The sequence below is a fragment of the Hyalella azteca genome, unplaced genomic scaffold (assembly GCF_000764305.2).
Source record: "Hyalella azteca isolate HAZT.00-mixed unplaced genomic scaffold, Hazt_2.0.2 contig9004, whole genome shotgun sequence".
NCBI lineage: Eukaryota > Metazoa > Arthropoda > Malacostraca > Amphipoda > Hyalellidae > Hyalella > Hyalella azteca.
In genome coordinates, this window is record NW_025939085.1 from 10258 (window position 1) to 32827 (window position 22570).

Sequence of the window (22570 nt, forward strand, 5' to 3'; positions counted from 1 at the left end):
AATCCGCCTGGGTATGATTACCAAGCCGAACCGAGCAAAATAAAGGCGAGCCGAGTCATGGCTCCCACTGCTGGCTGTGCACGTTTCTGTATTGTATACTCGGGTACTTCTGTTTATTCTGGTACTTTTGTATTGTATACTCTTGTATACTCGGGTATCGGTTCACTGCAGTGTTCGATCAGTTAAATGCAGTGGCATCGAATTCGTTAGTACTATATGCGTTACGCTGAAGACCTAAATATGATATTTTTTTCGTTATGACCGACTAAACATTCTCCAATTATTTTTTGAAGCTTTGTAAAGCATCCTAAAATACTTTTTAATGTCATTAGCTGCTATCCTTCATAATAAACTTTAAATTCATGTGAATAAATCTCGGTATTTTCAGTAGTAATTGATTTTTTGATGAAATTCCCTTTTTTTCATTCCTTCATAAATGCATTTACATTGTTGAGTGGAGGTGAATTGTCTTGCGTGATCATTGCTGCGGCTCCTGAATATTTAGCTATTAAAAAAATATTTTCCTACTTGTTTTTTACAAATTTTGGTTTTATCTGGAAAATTATTCAATCGGTGCATCTTACCGCAACCCCAATTTTGAAAGAAAACGTACCCTATTAACTTAGCACTTCTCGTCCCAAAGAGCTTAAATAAAACGATACTCGTCAATAAGTTCTTCTCCCGCTTCCTTTGTACCACTCGGACACTTTTAGCCTGAAATTTTTAACGTAGTTATGAGACAAATTTTCAAAGCACGTTTCCCAAGCATAAATTTGTTGAAGCAAAACCCATCTTGATATAACTGAAAAAGCGATTTATTCAATTGTTTTAAAATTAGACTTCACTCAAATTTAGCGATTTAACGAAACCCTTGAAATGGTCAGTTTATAGACGCCAAATATTATCCGGTTTGGGCAACATATTTTCAATATTTCGAAAATCACGTACTATTTTGAATGCTGCACCATATAATATGGCTCATAGACGATCAATATTTTTACCGAACAAAAATGATTGAGTTATAAATGTTTATGGGCTGCTTACTAACTAGCATACCAAAGCCTCGTCTTGCCTTGCCATTCATCACTTCATCTGGGGCCATACTTTCAAAACTCGCTAAGTGAACGTAAGTACTTACGCTCTATTTTCTTGTCTATGATTGGTGGATACTTTCAAAGCTCGCTATGTGAACGTAAGTACTTACGCTCTATTTTCTTGTCTATGATTGGTGGATTTTGTTGAAAGGCCGTCAATGATAGGCTAATGAACTTACGATCTCTTAACTTTTTTTGAAGGTATTGCCCACTGGCAGCTTGTCATAACAATGGAAACATGAAATTCATTTTAACCCATGTCGTACTGCATAGGTATCACTGGTCTCACACTCAGTTCAATTGGAACGGTGCCTGAAAGGGTAAACAGGCGTTAACGCAATTTAATTCTACTCAACAATGGAGAAAATGTTGAACTAACTTTTGTCAGACTAAATTCTGTGGTCGATATTTGTAAACTGTGAACATGTATGGTATTGCAGGAGCATCTAATCATACAGCATTACGATCAAAATGTCTTTGAATATAAAGTGGACAGGTAGCTGGGGAATTCACAAACGCTAACAATAGTACAGTTTACTAACAGTTCCTAGACAACATTTACATTAAAAATGAACATCACTTAATTGTTCAAATGGTACAAAATGTTCTAGTTATTTTTACGATCGTGTATCGTCATCTTCACTGCTTTGTGGAAATAAATCAAAGGAGTTTTGTTTATGTAATCATTTCGGCCATTAGTTTGTTCCTCTGCTTGACTCTCTTGTGCTTGTTGCCGGCGAGATGCACCTGCCACTGATGCTCGCCTATAAAGACGCGGTCGCAGTCGCTGCACGAGTGCCGCGTCGCCCGACCTGACAGGTAAGACGCTCGTTAACAACTGAATATATATATATATAACCTCTTCTGTCTATTATAGGGCGTCTGAAAAGAATATAGTTTTGAACAGCTGGGGCCATACTTTCAAAATTCGCTAAGTGAACGTAAGTATTTACGCTCTATTTTCTTGTCTATGATTGGTGGATTTTGCTTGAAAGGCCGTCAATGATTGGCTAATGAAGTTACGATCTCTTGAAAGTATAGGCCCAGATATAGATATTTAGCATTCTGCCATACATGCGTACAAAACTCGCGAAAAACTAAATTATTACGACGAATTCCAGTTTTCACTCGTATAAAGTTTAGTGTTGAAGAAGTTTATTACATAAAAATTTCACATAAAATCAGGTATTTCAGTGAATTTTTAATCTTCCGTCTCGAGGCAGCATAAAATATTGACAAATGTATTCCAAATAAGGATATTTGAGTGTTGCCAGACACCTAATCATAAAAGCGATTTCATGATTTAATAAAGTGCATTTTGCAAATAAGTATATGTATGAGTAATACAGTAATAAACATACTGAGCAATTAGATAGCAAACAATAAATAACTTTATTGTATGATTCTAAATTACTAGTACTAGTACTGATAAATTCAAGGCAGGAAAAAGTTCATTTGGTAGCAACACAAGGGTTAGGTGAGGCCAGACCAGGATAGATTTAGCTAGGTTAAGATGGGTTAGGATAGAGTAGGTAAGTAAGATTAGAGTAAGGTGTGGATAGAGTAAGATAATATTTCGCAGGTTAGGATAGGATAGGATAGAGTATGTAAGATTAGGACAGGAGAGAGTAGGATAGGTAAGGTTAGGACAGGAGAGAGTAGGTTAGGTAAGGTTAGGACAGGAGAGAGTAGGTTAGGTTTAGGACAGGAGAAAGTAGGGTAAGGTAGGTTATGACAGAGAGTAGGGTAAGGTAGGTTAGGTTAGGACAGGAGAGAGTAGGGTAGGTTAGGACAGGAGAGAGTAGGGTAGGTTAGGACAGGAGAGAGTGGAGTAAGGTAGGTTAGGACATAGAAAGGTACATACAGTAGGTATGGCAAGGATGAGAGGATAGCTTGGTACAGGATGATAGAGTAGGTTAGGTTGGGTTTAATCAAACCAACCCTTCCTGCTCTAGCCTCTATCCTACCTACTTCACCCTATCCTGTCCCTACCCAACCCATTCCATCCTGTCCTATCCCGACCGAACCAACTTTATCCTAACCCTACCCATTTTAACCACTCTCTATCCTATCCCAACCTAACCTAGTCTATCCTTTCCCAAACCAACCTCCTCTATCCTGTCCCATCCCAACCTAGCCTAATCTATCCTATCCCAACCTACTCTTATCATATCCCAACCCAGCCTACTTTATCCTATCCCAACTCAACCCAACCTAACCTAGCCTACTTTATCCTATCCCAACCCAACATACTCTATCCTAGGTTAGGTTAATATAGGATAGAGTAAGCTAGGATAGGATTGAGTAGGTCAAGTTAGAATAGGATAAAGAATGTTAGATTAGGATAGAGTAGGTTACGTTACGTTAGGATAGGATAAAGAATATTAGGTTAGGATAGGATAGAGTAGAGTAGAGTAGGTTGGGCTAGGATAGAATAGAGTAGGTTATGTTTCGTTAGGATAAGATAGAGAAGGTTGTTATATATATAATAATATAAGATAGTAAGTTGATGATGAAAGTCTTCTAACGAAACATCCAAAATAATAATGAATATCCACTAAAAAATTTCCAAGATACACTTACTCATTATTTCTTCCTTAGTTTTAGGAGTCGTGGTGACAGGAGTTATGTCGGGAGGAGGTGCGTCGCCAGCGATCAGAGCCTTCACTATTGCTGCCGCGGGCGCGTGAACCGCCGTGTCCCAGTCGCTCGGGTTAGTCGTGTCCAGCGCGTACATGCGGGGCACCTGCGCACCAATGACGTGCTTCACTACGCTATATGCGTAAAAAATGCCGAGCATTATCTAACGGATGTTATGACAAAATTTTTCCCACTACATGCCTTGTCATTGCAAAAAACAGTATCTTTGAATTTTCATTAAGTATTAATGAAACATAAGGCCAACACAACGAGCAGTAAAAAGTATCACAATTTCTCAGCTTACCTCTCTTTCGAGAACGTTCGTGAATCTATTCTTTATCCACTTGATTTGGCGTCTGGCATACCTCCGCGTCACCTGCAAAACACCATACCATGGTAATTAACACAATACCTACTGAAGTATTTGCATTAGATTCTAAAAAATCACGATATTTTATTTTTATTCACGCTCAAGGAACCTCTGAGAAGCATAGTCCTCAGGACGAGTTAACTTACCGTCCCGAGCACTTAGCGTCACGAATATTAGGGTGAACAATAGGGTAGTGCTAACCTAGCGTCAGGGCATGAGGGTGAACATAAGGAAAGTGCTAACCTAGCGTCGGCATCATTAGGGGTGAACTCTAGAGTAGTGCTAACAAACTCTCGATTAGAACAACAAACAAACTGTAGATTAGAAAACAATTAGGGTGAACTATAGGATAGTAACAAACTTGAGATCTCGTCAACTAAAAGATCTGTACTAAACACCCCATCTGACGGCTTTCTTAAATGACTCTGCGTCAATCATATCTATAATATCAGTGAGGCTAAATATAGCATATTAATAATTTCAGTCTCACCAGCTTCAACAGTTCCACGCCGTTTTTGTACTGCATCATCCCTTTCTCGGATTCCCTCTCTTGGGGCGGTAGAATGAGGTAATCGTGGAATTCCTTGAATCCGATGCTCTGGAAAATACCTAGCGTATAATCCGCTACAGGCTTCGTCGTGGTCGAAGATTTCTTTGGAGGGTTTAGCGTTTTGCTGATACTCGTGCTGCTGATTTCACCGTTCTGATCATTGTCACATGCATTATCTCCTGACTTGTCTTGGCTATCTTCGTCAGCACTTGAGTGTTCTCTCTTAGACCTTTTACAGACTGGCTGACATTCCGCGCTGAGAAGACGTTTGCCGACTTCACGAGCCTCAGTATCCTTCAAATCTGAGGACTGTGAGACGGGTATACGTTCTCCTGCGACGTGATCTACGGTCGTCTCGCATCCCTCCCACTTCAGTCTTTGCTTGTTGTATTGGTCATGGAAGTCCAACAGCTCCGCGATGAGTCCTTTTTGAAGCATCTCATCAACACGGTTGTCTAAACGCTTGTTAAGAACCTCCTGTAATGTGAACATAACGTCAAATTTGAACTTCATCACACTACTTTCTGTATCAGAATTTCTAAGTGTAGTTGACCACGTAACAGCTAACTTACAAAACTGCAAAAAAGTTACAATATATATGAAATCAACAAAAGCCATCATCGTAGCCTCGTAGCCTAAGTTCCTTCACAAGAGAATTGAATTGAGAATAAAATCTACTGATTCTTATCATATTACCTGCTCACAGGTGACCCAGAGCACGACTGTATTAGAGAACCGCAAGCCGCCCCCCAAAACGCTGCCGCCCTCCATCTGTTTCTGACGTAACAAATGCTCGCTGTGACGCACGCCCGTGTTCTCCCATATCTCTATGGATCTGCAAGAGAACGGTCTTCGAATTAACACACGCATCGTTTTAATGATGCGCCATGAATGATAATGATGAATGGTAATGATGAAAATTCAATCGTTTCTCTTAAATTTCAAGATAATTGTATATTTGATGTTTTCTTGTATTATAACAGGTAGATTTAAATATTGGTGATTGCAACAGTTATCAGAAAACGAAAATAACTGAATGGGGGAAACGAAATGAGATGAATTTTGACGATTATTTATATAAATATTGAAAAAATTATCACCACAATCTGAATGGTGCCTTTAGCCAAGTACACATACACATTCATATATCTAACTATTAATTGATTTTCATGTAAATTTTAATATCAAAATAGTGGCTACTTAGTATTACCACCAACCAATAGTACTACTACATCATAAACAACGGACAGACAGTACTCCAAAGTTTAAAAATTACTAAAAATTAGCTACATACGATACAATGCTGCACAATTAGAGAAACCGTAGGAAAAATAATAAACAGAGACCGTACTATAGCTACAATAACCAACATTACGCGTCATGCAGCAAGATTTTGCTAACTACATTTACGGATGTTTTACTAATCTACTTTTTGCGGCGCCGCAGACATGCACACGTATTTCAACCTCTATAAAAGTTTTAATTCCATTCTATCGTTTTTAGATTTGATCATTTTTACTTATCATTAGGGTTACCGTAACTTTAGTTTAACTTGATCAAGACACCGAAGTCGAGCCGCGACGCCCGGTCAAAGTGCACACAGCGGTATTTATAAAAAAAGCGATTTCAAATGAGATTTAATCATTTGCTTAACCTGAAAAACAACCACTTCTGAAATTATTGGAAAATGTATCTTGCAATCGATTGAAAACCTCTTTCAAGAGAAGCGAAGGAGAAAGGCCATGCGTCATCGATAACGTGGGCCAATCATTCTTCACAATTATGTGGGAGCGTTGGCGTCACGTTCATCTCGGCAGCGGCCGCCCACAACAAACGAAAATCCCGGCATCAAGTTTTTTTTCCAGGAGGTCAGGCGGAGGCGCAAGACTCCCCCCACAGCGTAGGCACAGTGAAATCAAGCCCCCCAGATATTTGTGGCGGGAGGGATAAGTGACTAGCGTCTGAAAAATACTGCACTCGAAGAAATTCGTGAGACTTTGCCCAAATAGCGATGCACTTTCGACCTCATATGGATCATCTTGACCCAGTTTGGCCAGAGAAATGTCGTATCAGCGCTACACGCAGCAAGTGTATCACTGTTTGGACAATATAACTCATAAATTTTTCAGAGTGCGTGTAAAGTTCTGGCGGTCTAGCACCTCACGCACCGCAGCACACGGCATCCGATGGTCCAAACCTTTCGTTTAGAGAGTTTTTGGTGGTCTGCAAATATTAACTCTAGAGAGCGAGGAAAAAAACGTCAAGATATTATGCTGATGAAAATTTTACGTTATGTTTGATGTCATTAAGCAGCTGAAATTATTATTATTATCAATGTTAATAAACATAGCATCAAGGCAGTTGGAGGAAACTCCAAAACAACTTACGCAGGTAATAATAGGGAAGCAAACAAGCAATGCAAACAGGCAAGGGATTAATAAACGTGAAATAAAAATAGAAGGTGCACAAGAGAAATGAAAACAATTAAAAAAAATATTTGACGTTAAAGCAATTTGCTTTTTAACACAGAAAATGACAAAATAATACAATCTCTTTATGCCAAATTCTTAGAAATTTAAAATTTCATTTATTATTTGAACGATATGACACTCACTGAATGTCTTGAGAGATTTCATCCATGCCACCGAGTAGCGGGTGGGATTCATCCACATCTTCTCAGTGGTTGGTGACATCAACTCAAGCTCACTGAGTGAGACTAAATTTTAGACGATTCATCAAAAAATTGTTAAGAGCAACTTGTTGAGCGCGTTTGACTATTACTGACCAGTTTCTCGTTGTCTCAATTCAGCGCTAAAACTCCGTATAATAAAATAACAGTGCACTTCCCATGGCCAAGTAACTGCTGTGATGTCAGCCAAACCCAATGATAAACGGGTGAAAAAACAACCACAATACATCACTGGCTGGTGTAAACTCAGCAGAACTTGGCCAATGCGTTAATTTGTTAGGGTGAAGAAACTAAAGACTACTTGAAACGACTGAACGCCTACCTCAGCTCTGTAGTAGAGCCAATGGTGATATATACCTGATTATTCTGCGGCGATCGTTGGGGTGGATGGCTTCCGCTCGTTGAGGGTCAACTCTGACGAGCCTTTGGTAGAGCGCATCAGTTTCTTCTGTCTCGTGAGAACGCTTCCTGATGGGACCAGGCAGGCGGGCGCCTGATCTCAACCCTCCAGGGCTACGAGTTGTAGTCGGTGATTCCGGGGAAATGTCCACCGTTTCGGGGGTGGAAACGTTACGCTTGTTCTCACTGACATTTGGGTCAGGCGCCTTAGAGCTTCCATCGTAACGATGAGAAGCAATAGGAACGCCTGCCTCATCACTTTGGTTTTGTGAGAACTCATCACAGACCTTACGAGCACTATTATTTAAATCAACCGACTCATGAACACTTTCACTTTTAAATTGAACTTCACTAGGCTGACAAGCCTGCCTCACAACGACACTGCTTAATTCTATATCACTCTGATCACTTTTAGCACTCGATTTCAACTTATTAGGCCTAGAACTCGGTATGACCTTAGAATTTGAGCTACCAACACTTCCCTCACTTATTGGATCGACAAGCACTTTCCAAAGAACACTCTCTATATAATAGTGGGTACCCCCAACAATCACTGGTAACTTTCCACTCTTGTGCAACTGCTGTATGATATCCAAAGCTCGATCCCTAAACTCGTGCACATAGAAATCATCAAGAGGGTCGAGAAAGTCTAGAAGGTGGTGCTTCACGGCGCGTTGCTCCCCTGCCGTTACTTTGTTGGTTATGATGTCGAGACCGCGGTACACCTGCAACAATAACACACGTATTTTAATTGACATCAAAATAGACAGTGTACATCAAGATCCCAAGTAAATGAGGCAATATAGGTCTCAAGAGCAAATAATAGGTTCATTTTTCGTAACATACGAGACTTTAAAATTGTTAATTGAATCCTTGATTTTTCAAGGTTAACTAGTTTAATTAGTATTGAGCTGTAAAAATGTGTGCATATACATTAATTATATATATCTATTTACCATCAAGATGGAACAACTAACGGATAAGGTAATCAGAATGTCTGTGCTTGTTTTTTTATGTGATAATCTTACTTTTGATCTTTTCGTTGGTAGATAAAATGAAAGAAGAAGACAGTCATGATAAAATGAGAGAAGACAGTCATGATAAAATGAGAGACGAAGTCAGATAGGCAATGATGTGATGATATTGGCTTTGTTGATGATTCGTTCTGGCAGTGATGATGAATAGGTGATTAAGACAGGAATGTTTGCATTTTAGATGGTGATATGTCTTGATGTGGGTGATTATGATGGAGGCGATGTAAATTGTAATTAGCATCTTAATATCGGTAATTATCTATGAAATTGGGCAATGAAAATAGTAATTCGCATTTTTATTGTTATTTTTTATCTGTGGTATGGAATATTATATTGGTTAGTCATATGAATGTAATGTTTGAGGAGTGAGATGTGCATTATATGAAATGATATAAATATATGAATTATATGTATCGTGATTTATATGAATTATATGGTGATATTATTGTGATTTTGATGGCGTTATATAGGTAATAAGTGGTGATTCAGGTTGGGATTTAGATGGGTAACTGAGTGACCAAAGTGACATGAGAGATGATTTATGAGGTAAAAGAAGTGATTTTGACTGATATATGGGTGATGTTAATTGTGACTACTGACTAGTATCATTATAGTGGAGGGGTGAAACAGACAGCGATATAGGTGACATTTACGATGGGACTCTAGGCGTTGAAATTAATGTAAAATTAATTTGACGTTGACATGTCATATAAGATGAGCAGCGACATTATTGATTCCAGTGGTAATATTCGAGATGACATCGAAGGAGATATGGAGGATGCGGTTGCATGATTGAATGAAAGCAAACAAAAGTTGAATTCAACAGACTTTATAGTGCATTGCTCATTTCAACACAAGCTGTCAGCATTGCGGTTCGTATTACAATAAGGTGTCGTTAAATAAGAAACTATTCAGAGCTACCGTGTAAAATATTAATTGAGTCACGTGGAAATGCGAAACATGTGGCAGCGGTGCTTAAAGCACACGAATGCGTTGTGTGCGACATTCTGACGCATTTAATGTCTCTAGTTCTCAAACGTGAAATTTTACTGGCGGAATTTTGACGCACGCATGAGCGATATTCGCTTATGATGATTTAACGTTATTCCGTAGCTCACTGAAAGTTTACAAGAAGCTGAAAAGAACGTACTTTAAAAATGGGGATATTCGCTAATGATTCTTTAATGTAGATTTGAACACAGAGGATTTCGGTTAATCATACGGCCAGATTGGGCAGCTTATTTGAGCTCAATTGTTAATTGAGAACCGAAACGATGTCCCGACTTGGCCTATGAGGCCGGCCGCGTGGCGTGACATGCCGGCTTCTCGGACCGTGGCGACGCGATCCGATCAACCGGAATCCACGGAAGTCGAAAATTCATGATTTTAAATAATTAATTCGTTTAATTTAATTAATTTATTGTTTAAAAGTTGCCATGTATGACGCAAGTCAAATGTGACTTGAAAAATTTACTTCAGATTGACAAGTCACGACGACAAATCTCATTTAACTAGTTTTTATAACCGCATAATTAGAAAAAAATATATATGTAAAAATATACTAGATGAAGTGGTCAAAGTTAGAGTTAGCTAATTATTGTAATTTAACTTATAAGTTAGAAATTGCAAACGTATAAGAACTAATTGCGCGTGATTTAACGTGGAGCTGCCAAGTGTATCTTACCCCGGAGAACGACAGCAGGAGCTCCGCACAAGACGAGCTGCGAGAGTGGACTGACCGCGCATTTATCCTGCACCATTAGAATAGAAGTGTCGGCGCTGAAGAAATAGGCCCATGGCCTATTTCTTGTCTGTCAGCCGTACACTTATTCATATATAGATTCATTTACACGTGGCCGGGCATCAGCTCTGGCGGTCTCGTTAGCAAACCTAAGCTACTCTGTTCGAAACCAAAGGTTCCATGTTGAAACCGTTATTAAGTGAGATAATTTCTTAACAAAATCAAGAACCATGTTTTTGCCTGGTACTGGTACCTTTGCAATGCTTGCTAGAGGTACCTTTGCAAGGTGTGGTACCTTATTCGATAGAAATAAACATATCTGAAGTAAACATTCTAACGAAGATATTCAAATTTTTGGTAACGCCGCACGATCCAACCAATCTAGAACGTTCAGTAAAAATCACGAAAGTCCACTTTTGTCAAATTATAAACAGTGAATATATCTGGATCAGACTGCAGAAATTTGCAAAATTCGATATAAATAAAGAAAGATGTAAAAACAGATGCAACGTGGAAATTTCATAGACACGTTTCAAAGAATATCAATATTCTTCGAACAATGGATCTCCGAACGTTGACGAATTACTATTGCAAATTTTAGTATGACTTGCATAAAAATGAATACAAGGAATGTTTTCACAATCATAATGTAAAATTTCCATTGAATTTTTTCCTGAATTTTAGCTCTATACGTGAAAAAATCGATCTTAAAAATCTTTCAGGATTAAAATACAGGGTGTCGGCGAATATAAGTCTCTTTCTAAGAATATCAATATTCTTCGAACAATGGATCTCCGAACGTTGACGGATTACAACGGCAAATTTTAGTATGACTTGCATAAAAATGAATACAAGGAATGTTTTCACAATCATAATGTAAAATTTCCATTGAATTTTTTCCTGAATTTTAGCTCTATACGTGAAAAAATCGATCTTAAAAATCTTTCAGGATTAAAATACAGGGTGTCGGCGAATATAAGTCTCTTTCTAAACAAAAGACTAATTTAAGAGTCTATGTCAATTCATTGCAAATGAGAACATTTTCAAACTTATACGGAAGAGTCGTTCGCATCGCAGAATCCAGCGTAGAATGTCACCTGCCGGTTACAGTGAGATGGAAGAGCCACGGCCTTTGTTTCTCTTACAGCATGACATGAAACTTCAATTTGCTTGACGATAAAACGTACTGTCAAGTGTTTGAATTCGTTGCAAAGATTTCCTGTAATCGTACTAGTATGCATTTGTTAATTATTAAGAAATAGGGAAGAGGGGGTTTAAGCTCCCTCCTGTCCGCGTAACAAGGGGGCTTACTTATTTAGTTTATAATCCTATTTATATTCATAATCCTATTTATATTATATTTATTTATATTTAATATTTAAGTAGTTTAAAAATATTGTAGTAATCTTTAAATACATACTGGAATATGAATCATTCTTTAAATTACGCATTTCATTTTATACCCACGAGAAATCTGTATGTTGAGTTTTATCACAATTATCATAAGAAAATATATCCGATTGTCCCTAGTCCAGTCTCAACGGTGGAAATTCAAATAATCGAAAAAATGTAAACAGTAGCAAGGTTTAAAATCGAAACATTGGGCATTTCAATAGACAATAAATGGAAAGAACCCATATTTCAGTAGACAATTAAATGAAAGAAACCATGAAATACTGCGTAGTTCCTAACGCCACGAGGCGACAAGAACCATACGCACAGGCGCGACGCGGACCACGTGGAATTTAGCCCCCAAAAATCTTCCCAGGAGTACCACGTGAAAAATCTTCACAGGAATACCATGCGGTGAACGTGTACAAGATGAACACGAATAGGAATGCTTATCAGAAATTCAATTATTAATACAACGGTATTAAAAATGTAATGCAATGAAAATCAGCTGTTCTCTAATTTCACGGTTAGTTCCTCAGTATTATACATTTGATTAGAAAACAAGCAGTAAAGAAAATCGCATGTCAACATGAATTAAATGAGAAAGAAGCTTACGAATATGAGGAACCCGTTGTACAAGATACCAATCAATCGAATGGTAGCAAGATAATGCAAGACAGAGATCAGACAAATACAATAATTAATTTTGATTAAATTTGGAAAATACATATATATTCATAACTAACATTTTTTATGCTAGCTCTGAAAACTGAGACTGAAATTGGATAGCCAATGCATTTGTCTGCCTTAAATTTCCATTGTATTTCTGACGTATGCAAATAGCGATATTTGTTACGAATAGATTAAATGACAACAAATTAAGAATATCAAGTTGTTACGTATTGCAATGCAAGCAGCTGCATTTGTCATGAATAGAAACGACAACAAATTAAGAATATCAAGTTGTTACGTACTGCAAAGCAATGCGCTGTATCACCTACAGTTTAGGCCTAATCTGGGAGTGCTTTCTCTTGAAACGCTAACTCTATTATCAACGTTTTTTTGGCCAATGTCACGTGATATAATTTTAGTGATGAACGCACGAGGCAAATGTGATATAGTATGAGAAATTACTCTTGCTAGTTAAAATCGACATGATTCTTAAACGCAAATTAATTTAATTGAGAACAGAAAGAGTAATTGATTGATATACGAGTATTAAAACATAGGCGGGCGGGTATAGAAATGAGAATTAATATTTGGACCCCAGGCTTCAAATTATGGCAAATTCTAATACATTTCTATTCATGAACATTTTTCAAATTTGTTCAATTTGAAGTCGCTAAAATAATTTATCATATACGATTGAATTCATAATATGCAAATTCATCATACTTGATAAATTTATGAATTGAACTCATAACTGTTAAGAGAAATTATATGAATAACATAATTCGATAACTTCGAGGTACTGTGACTAATTGAGAAGAAGAAAAGGATTTTGAGTCAGTTCTGCACATCATGCACATTGAGACGTAAATACAATCTAAAAATGTCTACAGAAGAATGTTAACAAGTCTACATTTATGTAACTTTTATAAACGCTGGTTATTGGTGCGAATCCCAAAAATGTCTCGATATTATGTCTAGTCGAAAATACTCTCTCTCTTAATTGGAAAGGTTACACAAACATAGTGAAAAGAAAGTAATCTATTTCGGCCTCTTTTTTATATTTATCTTGCAAATCCCACGTATTTTGAATGAAAATATTACGGACCTAGCTGAGGTAAAATCCTCCCAGTACAAAATTATTATGACCATTTAGCAAAATTTTAAATCGGTTCAATTAAATTCCAAACAACGCGTCTTGAGTTGTTCATGAGTAGGCTGTAGCGTTCGTCAACGGTTTGCATAAATTCCCCCAAACAAAAGAGCACGAGAAAAGTAATTTTGTCGAAATGCCACAGCTTGTACAAGCTTAAAAACGAATATCAGCGAAAAAACTATGATTAACATCTCATGACAAACTCATCACAATTTAAGACGATGAAATAGCAATAACATCAAACAACTCGCGCACAAATGTTGGTGTTGACACAAGGAAAGTCGACCCTTGTCGTCACTGTCACTGATGTGAACTCGCGAGTCTTGCATGAATGAGTTACAGACATTTTCATCTACTCTCAGGGCAGGAAATTTGATTTTCTTATAAAAATTCGACGATAAATTTCCCCGGCATCACTGCAGATTATCTCCGATCAAAATTCAAACTCAAACGAAGAACTGATTATATAAAACCGTTACACATTCACGGCACCGGAGCAAGCGAGGTCAGTTGCCAACTGGTCAGCGGGAGCGGCATCAACATGCCTGCTCGACTGCCAGGGACTGAATGGCGGTCAGCGGCTCAGGCTCAGTGCCACAATTACAAAGAGATCGCTGCATGTAGCTCAAATATTATGTAGTTGTAGGTAGCTCAGATATTATTGAACGGTAACCAAGAAAGAGCCCACAGTTGAGTATCTCGGTATACGAACGTGAGAAATAACCCTTTATTTATACGTGAGGTAATTCCGGGTGTCAGCTATTTCTCGTTAAGACAAAGGCACACACATCTGTACGGCTGACTAGCGCAACAAAATAAAAACAATGTCCGGTAAATCAACAGCAACTACAACAACACCATCAAACGAACCATGTTGACCAACAGTCATCCAAAAACCTGCTGTGTCCAATTTTTAGAAAAATATGCAGACCTAAAAAAACGAACGCATCGTGCAGTGCTAGAACGGAGAACACTGTTCGAACACATCACTGTATATATTACTGACGGGGCCTATATAGACTTTAGTTTTAAATGCCACTCGATCAGGAATACCAACATAGCTTACGTTATATCATGAGCTACTCTATCCCAAAGTTATATATTTATACATTATTAGATTTAATCCGGGTAAATTAACGGATTTTTCAGAAGGGTGTGTGTTGTGGTTTCGTGATCGCTTCGTTCAGATGACACGATTAATGCTAGAAATTTCTTCTGAGGTGTGAAACATTTCAGAAGTTTTCTGGAGAGCACGAGGAATCCGTCTGTAGGATCCACAACAATAACAGAAACGAGACCAACTTAAGATCTTGCAAAGAAATTTACTAATTAGATGTCGCTACTATGAGCCAGTTCGTCTCAATTTCATGAAGCATGTTTATTGACACGAAATACTAACGTGCAATTGAAATGAACTGAATTTGCTGCCGGGGAATAAATATTGGCGCATTTTCGGTCTTTATGGAATTTTACTAAAGAAACTTTCAAGTTTTTTTGAAGATCAAAGAGTAAGTTTGAGTCACAACTTTCTTCATGATTTTTCGCTTTTAAGAGTTAGATTTTCAGTTTGATTTCGAAATTCAGAGATAAGGAATATAAGGGACATTTCATTTTAATTGTTCGTTTCGAATAAGTTCAATACATTACAAAGAAAAATGAAGGCTATTCAATTCTTAAAACTTAGCTTCTGGAATTACAATGAATACTAACATTAGGCACAATGGATATAACTCGAAAATTAAAACCTAAAATTACTCCGAAAATATTTGAAATATCTCGGCAAATCAGTATTTCGTAAATTGATAGCTGGGACCTCGTCCTTGATGATGAGGGCCTTAGCTTTCGCCAGTAATGTAGCATCGGGGCACCGCATGATGATGCTGGTGCAGGCGTCGGGGCACCGCATGACGATGCTGGGGCAGGCGTCAGGGCACCGCATGACGATGCTGGTGCAGGCTTGGGGCACTGCATGATGACGCTGGTGCAGGCGTCGGGGCACCGCATGATGATGCTGGTGCAAGTTTGGCACCAACAAAGATAATATACTGGTGCAGGCGTCGGGTTCCGGTCTTTGTCAGACAACAATTAATTTAAACCGCCGTCTCACTTGCCACCTAAAATCTAGAGGGCCAAAGAACCACATGAGCGAGACTCACAGCAACACAAAGCGTTGGAAGCTTACACCGGCATACGTAGTCTCGATTTTTTCTAGGGATTACTCTTCATGACAATTTTTGTGATCCTAGTTTTTATGTTGGATTAGAAGTTTAATTTAATCATTCATTAATCTGCACGAAGTTCTCGCGTGACGCCATAACCAATAACAAGATTCCTTTTCTGGCATAATTAATGTGCTTCTGATTTAAATTTGCTCAATTAATTGCGTGACCCGTTCATCGGCTTGGTGATCTCTGTTCAACTAACTTCGGCAGTCGTGATGTTTTTCTCGTTGTTGGCTCGGCTTGTTTTGAGCGATAATTTGAAATTTCCGAGTCGATTGTCTTGTCCTCTTACCCATTATTTTTTAAGATTGTTTGCAATTTCGTAGTTAGGTGTTTGAATCACTGTAGGATGTACACAAGTGTTGAACGTACTTTGTACGAGTGCTCCTTTATAACGCTGTTAAAATTTACTAGTCGTTTAGCACCCTTTGTAATTTTCCGGTAATCTTTAATGACCAACAAACTGAGCGAGCCTTCAAGGCCTGTACATCTGACAGTAATTTGAAAGTTCAATCCCAAACCTGCACACGAATCTTGGTAAACAATGGATAAACGAAAAAAACAATAGACACAGTAATTTAAAATTATCGATCGATGTAAAACCGAGGCTACAGTGAACCAGCATCAAACAAATCTGCTACCAAAATCAGCTAGACATGTGCTACAAGGCAGATGAACAGCTCAATCGTGCAACATAATATCAGAAGCGCAATATAAAATGACAAATCAAAGTTCTGATACACACAAACAATAATACGAAAAAACTCGTCATACAGAACAATCATTTTGAAAATCAGGAATCCTACGAAAAACCAATGACGTTCATATAATTTCATACAATAAAGAAGGTCTAGGGCTTCTTTAAAATATAAACTACCTAGTACATTAGTTTGACAGCTACTACGTTGAGCTGCCGTCCCCACCAGTCCAGGGCCCATACTTTCAAAAAAAAAGTTAAGAGATCGTAAGTTCATCAGCCAATCATTGACGATCTTTCAAGCCAAATCCACCAATCATAGACAATAAAATAGAGCGTAAGTACTTACGTTCACTAAGCGAATTTTAAAAGTATGGCAACGGAAGAGCAATGAACCGCACGAGGGAGGCTCACAACAAGACCATCACTAACGTGGCACTGTGAGCAAGAACCAGCATCATCATGCAGTGCTCGATGCCACAAGACTGGCCATAACAGAGGCTCTGCTCTCATTATCAGGGGTGCGACACCAGCTTTCAATTTACAAACCACTGGAGTTTTCAAGAAATTTAAAATATTTTCCTAGTACTCTCAAGTTGTAATTTTCGAGTTGAATTTGCAACACCTAAATTTGTACTAATATCATTCAAAAAATAAATATAAAGTATTTTAAAACCTCCATTCCAATAGATAATTAATTACGTTAATATTAGGTATTAGTTATTTTTCAACTCTCAAATCAAACTAGAAGTATGAATTCATATAATTAGAAAAATTAAAAAAAAAATAGTTAATAAAACTTACTCTGTGATCACCAACAAAACTTGCAACAAAGAACAGTTTCTGCCTAACTATACAAATTATATTAGAGTTTTATTGGGTAATTTGTCTATGATGATGCTCATGCAACTACAAACTGCCAGAGAAAAAATAAATTCTCCATTGAAGAATTAGAAGAATCTGACATAAATCAATATAAATATTGTGAGCCAGAAAAGGAAATAGTGTTACGTACATCTATGGAAGCAATGAAGGATCTTGTCTTGCTAAAGTTAAGTAACTGGGTGGAAATAGAATGTAGGGAGAATTAGAACATGGCTGTCATAAATTAAGGAATAAGAATTCTTAGTCTGCTATAAATTTCTTCACCACTGGACTCTTTGGGGCAAGTCTCAATGAATATTAAAGTCTTTGGCTTGGTCTAGAAGCAAATGTATTGGAAAAATTGTCAAAAAATCCTACCTCTTCAGGCACTAGGGAGTATTTCAAAGGGCAATTTCAACAGGCAATTTGTGATGACCTTCAGAAGTTATGGTGTGGTTATAAGCTTGGCACATCTGACAAAGAGTGAACAGCTAAAAATCTTATGGCTTCTAGACTTTACTAGTCTGGCTAATTTAAGGTTTTGATCTACTCAAATAGTATAATTGTTTCTTCTCCCAAGGATTTATTTCACAGGTCTAAAAAATCAGATGAGAGAAAATTTGGAGTACGTACACTAACAGCTACAATAGCTTAATTTTTATTAACTCCTTAAAATGCAAGTTTGTCTGGTGCACCATCGTAATGTACCTATATAAATTTGTGTGTCAAGAAGCCCGGCATGAGTTTTTTTTTTTGACACATTTAGAAAGTGACCAGCACAGATGCTGAGGTAGCTGTTATCCTTCATTATAGACATTAAGGTTTGCATATCCAGAGTAGGTATTCACCATGACGTTCTAGATGCTAAGTTGACAGTTTATGCATTGTGAGAACGAAGTTTCTCACAATGGAAGTTTCTGAACTTCAAAGTTCAGAGTTTCTGAGGGTGGGAGCACCATGTCAATCGAAGGGATTGATTGACCCCCACAGAGAGAACCCAATAGCTGGCCAGCCTAGCTGCTGGCCAGAATAAAACTAATTAGTACTCACTTAAGGAGTATGTTGACCTGATGTTTGAAAATGATTGATGAGACCCATTATGTACCGTCAAACGGGGTAAAAAGGGACGGGCGGGGTAAATAGGGACACATGTCCCACATTTTGTAGAAAGGTTGTAGCAGCTAAACTAATCAAAATATTGCAAAACTATAAATAGTGGCATAAACTTCAATATTTTTACTCTCTATTATGTATAAAGCTAGTCAAGAAATCAAACATTTATAGTCAGATGGGGTAAGACAGGACCAAAATCACTAACAAGCCCGTAGCATCTATATCATGAATAATTAAAAAATCCTAAACATATCACAAGGTGTATCTATGCAATAGGCTTCTAAGCTACAATTCTGACATTTTGCATCTAACATAGTTTTCTGTACAGATTAAAAAAAGTGAACTGGTCCCATCTTACCCCATTGGGGTAAGATGGGACCAGGCATGACCTTTTCCCCCATTTGACGGTACTCATTCCTCTTTAATGACCATGTTACCTACCACCTTGTTTTAAGGCAAGTATAAGCAGAGGTGGGCACAGCTAACCAAAATGTTAGCGTCAATAACCATTAATCCGCTAACAGAAAAGTTAGCTTTTATACTGCTAAACCAATAAATTGCTGAAAAATTTAGCTGAATTTAACACTAACTGCTAACTTATAGTAATTAATTTAGCTTTGGCTTAATATTTTTGGGGGCTCTGAAACTCTTAAAAACAGAACTAGAGAGCTGAACTTTTAATATGTTGTAGCATTGACAAGGTGCTTTCTAAAAAGGTGTAGCATGCCAAGACCAGATGATGAGCAAGATGTACATAAATAATTAAATGAATAAATGAAATTAAGCAGTAGTTGACATTCAACATACAGTTTATTAAACAAATAAGAAATAGTAAGAAATAAAAACACGCAGGTAAAAGCAGGGTTACACACAACTCACTCTGGCTTGCACTTCATCTCCTAGAGCTGATGATTTTTGCCCTTGATGAACATCAGCCTCTCAATGCTGCATCAATCAATCACGTCCTGTGCTACAACAAAATGTAGCAGTAACACAAGACGTGATTGGTTGACGTACATATGTTGACGTAATCAGCCATCAGTATGGCACATGACTGATGATACCCAACATTAAATATTAACACCTGAATTTTCTATCATATGAGATTTTAAAACATTTTTATTGGACTGCCAGTTAGCGGGACTAAATTTAGCAGAAGCTAATTGATCTGCAAATGGTTTTCAAAGTTGGCTGAAATGCTAATCCAATAAGGGTGAAGTTAGCTTTGCTAATTAGCAGTTAGCAGAAATGTGCCCACCACTGAGTATAAGACAGAAGGCGTCCTGTACTTATCCCTCAAATGTTGGAGGATTCTTGTTCTCAGGTTGATTGAATAAATAACAGTTTAATCAGGGTATCACATAAATATTGCACCAGACATAATCTTACAAACAGACATAGTACATTTATCTAAAAAGTTTTATTTTGGGTCAAAAAATTAGTCTACTTAAGAGAAATCTCAGATGCTATTTATGCAGTAGATGGTAAAGTGCTAAGCAAATTGGTGCATTTGTACAAAAATGGTAGCTTGTATTTAAATATTAATAATATATATTAGGATGAAATTTAGTACTCATAGACTCATAGTTATGTAAGTTGGCTAGATGATAATTAATGACAATAATTGATCCTCAGATGCATGAATTGCAGTGATAAACATTTCCATAGCTTTTTTCTCATTCAATTTATTTAGCTTGAAAGTATGATCGTCCAGTACAAATGATTTGTTAAAACATGTTCCTTTGAATATGGTGGAGGCCATGTCTTAATAACCCATTCTTTTCCAGTGATGAGAGCTAACATATTTTATTTAATTACTCATAATTACTTTGTGTTAATTGAATCATAAATAAAATTTTCTGGATTTCAGAGGGCTGCAAGAAAATGAAGACTCATTAGTAAATAGGTATAGCCATATAGGGTAAACTAGAGACATTTTGTTGGCCATATCTCTTAGCCTATCTAATTGTTAATAAAAGAGCACAATTGTGAAAGTTTTAGAATGCACTAAAAATATGAGATTGACTGTAAGTCTGTAACTGTAAATACTGTTATGGTAGCTGGTAGTGGTAGTTAATAACTGCCCATAGATTATACATATTTTAACATAGTGGCAAACCAGAGATTTCTCCAAATCAATTCAGGGTTAATTTCCTTTGTCTACTTACTCAAGTTTTGAACCAATATCTTATGTTATGTATGATAATGCTGGTATCTATCTATGATAGGTACTTTTCTGGTCTAATCAGCAGTCCATATTATATATGAAATATGTATACATACCTAGTATATATACATATTACATAATACATATATAATATGAGCTGCAAATTCTAGTATGGACACAGAATTCTGCTACAGATTAGCTACATACTGATAACTGATACTGTGATACACATACACCAACAGTCCAACACAAAGGTTGTAAGAAATACCTAAGTCTTTTAAAAGTTCTTCAACATATTTTATTGCTGAAAAACTTTTATAAATATCATTAACTATTGGTAGTTGGTACTAACCTGCATGCTATCAGCGCTGATGATTTCCCCGTTAAACTTTTGAGCAATTTCAATGGCGAGCTTTGATTTGCCTGCTCCCGTTGCTCCCAACACAACCACCACTGGATGTGAGGACATAGCTCTGAAAACTGATCTAAAACTTCGGTGCACACCAGAGATCATCTTTCGATCAGTCAATAAACTTTTACATTATGCTACCTCTGAACGCAATTCAAGCAACTTCAGACACAAGCTGCGAGATCTGCAAAGCGGCAATCGTACATCTTCACACCCAGGCACCTGAATCTTAACTGCTGGCACTCGTTTGTTTTTGGCTTATTTGGCGGTGCGGAAAATGCAAAGTTGGTCACTTGCTTGCAGTATGGTTAACTTGGGTGAAACAACCGCCCTCAAAACAATTCAGGCAACAGCTATTATGTTTCTGTATTTTTTGACATGCAGACTCATTCTCCTCTTCGCATACATTAGTATTTATCCAAATTTTTGACGTATTCATAAGACATTTTGTCGATATGATCGACATAAATGGACTGTAAATTGAATGAATATTTGCACCATCAAAATACCAAGCTATTTTAGGGCACAAGACTTTCTTTCAGAAAAGACAAACAGCCCTCAAAACAATTCAGGAAACTGTTATTTTGTTTAACTAGCTTGAGTAAACTTTATATTCGAACTTTAACCATTGCAATTTAGCATAATGCATATCACCTGTCTAAGTTGCTCATCAGATATCGTCTTAGATAACCGAGATATATATATCAGCATAGAACACACAAAAGATATCATCAGATCACTGAGTGATCAAAAATATATCCTGCAAGAGGAACGAGTTCTTTTTGATATTACAGATAGCGGCAATTGGGGGTCGTACCATCACTACTGAGCATGAACGACGATCACCTGATTTGAAGTATAACTGAACTATTCATATCATTCCTGAAACCACGGTTCACATAATTCACAGCAACATCACTATGAACGTTTAGTGGCTGCACCACTGCAAAGAAGTTTTTGCGTCTAACAGTTCATTTATAAAAAAAAACATTGTGCCTAATTTGTTATTTTTCAATCATATTGTGTTTGACATCTGTATTTGGAGTTCAAGCTATCTTTATTGCACTTTGAAACAATAACCGCTGGTTTCAAAACTAATTGCTAGTAGTAGTCAACACTACTTGACATTATTCGTTGAAAATCAAAAAATTATTGCGTTTGCAGATGAGGTGATGCAATAATTTTCTTTGTATATTTTTATATATTGAGTTACCACCTAGGCTTTTACAAGCATTAAATCTAAAGAACTTCTGCGTTTGATTTGAACAATTTGAGCATTTTAGTTCAGGTGAATTCAGAGTTATTAAAAAAAACATAGGTGAATGAATGAAATAACTGATATTCGATATAATTTTATAAGAGTT

General features: G+C 37.2%; 1 protein-coding gene across 1 annotated transcript; it reads right to left on the minus strand.

The window, feature by feature from the left end:
- Window positions 1–1613: 1613 nt before the first annotated feature.
- Window positions 1614–21493, minus strand: LOC108671705 (tRNA dimethylallyltransferase). The gene is made up of 7 exons (XM_018159276.2): window positions 21150–21493; window positions 7701–8467; window positions 5351–5489; window positions 4595–5131; window positions 4039–4110; window positions 3678–3840; window positions 1614–1906 (listed from the first exon to the last, which is right to left on the minus strand). The coding sequence occupies exons 1-7, from the start codon at window positions 21309–21311 to the stop codon at window positions 1770–1772; spliced, it is 1977 nt and encodes a 658-aa protein (XP_018014765.1). The 5' UTR covers window positions 21312–21493; the 3' UTR covers window positions 1614–1769.
- Between the last annotated feature and the right edge of the window lie 1077 nt (window positions 21494–22570).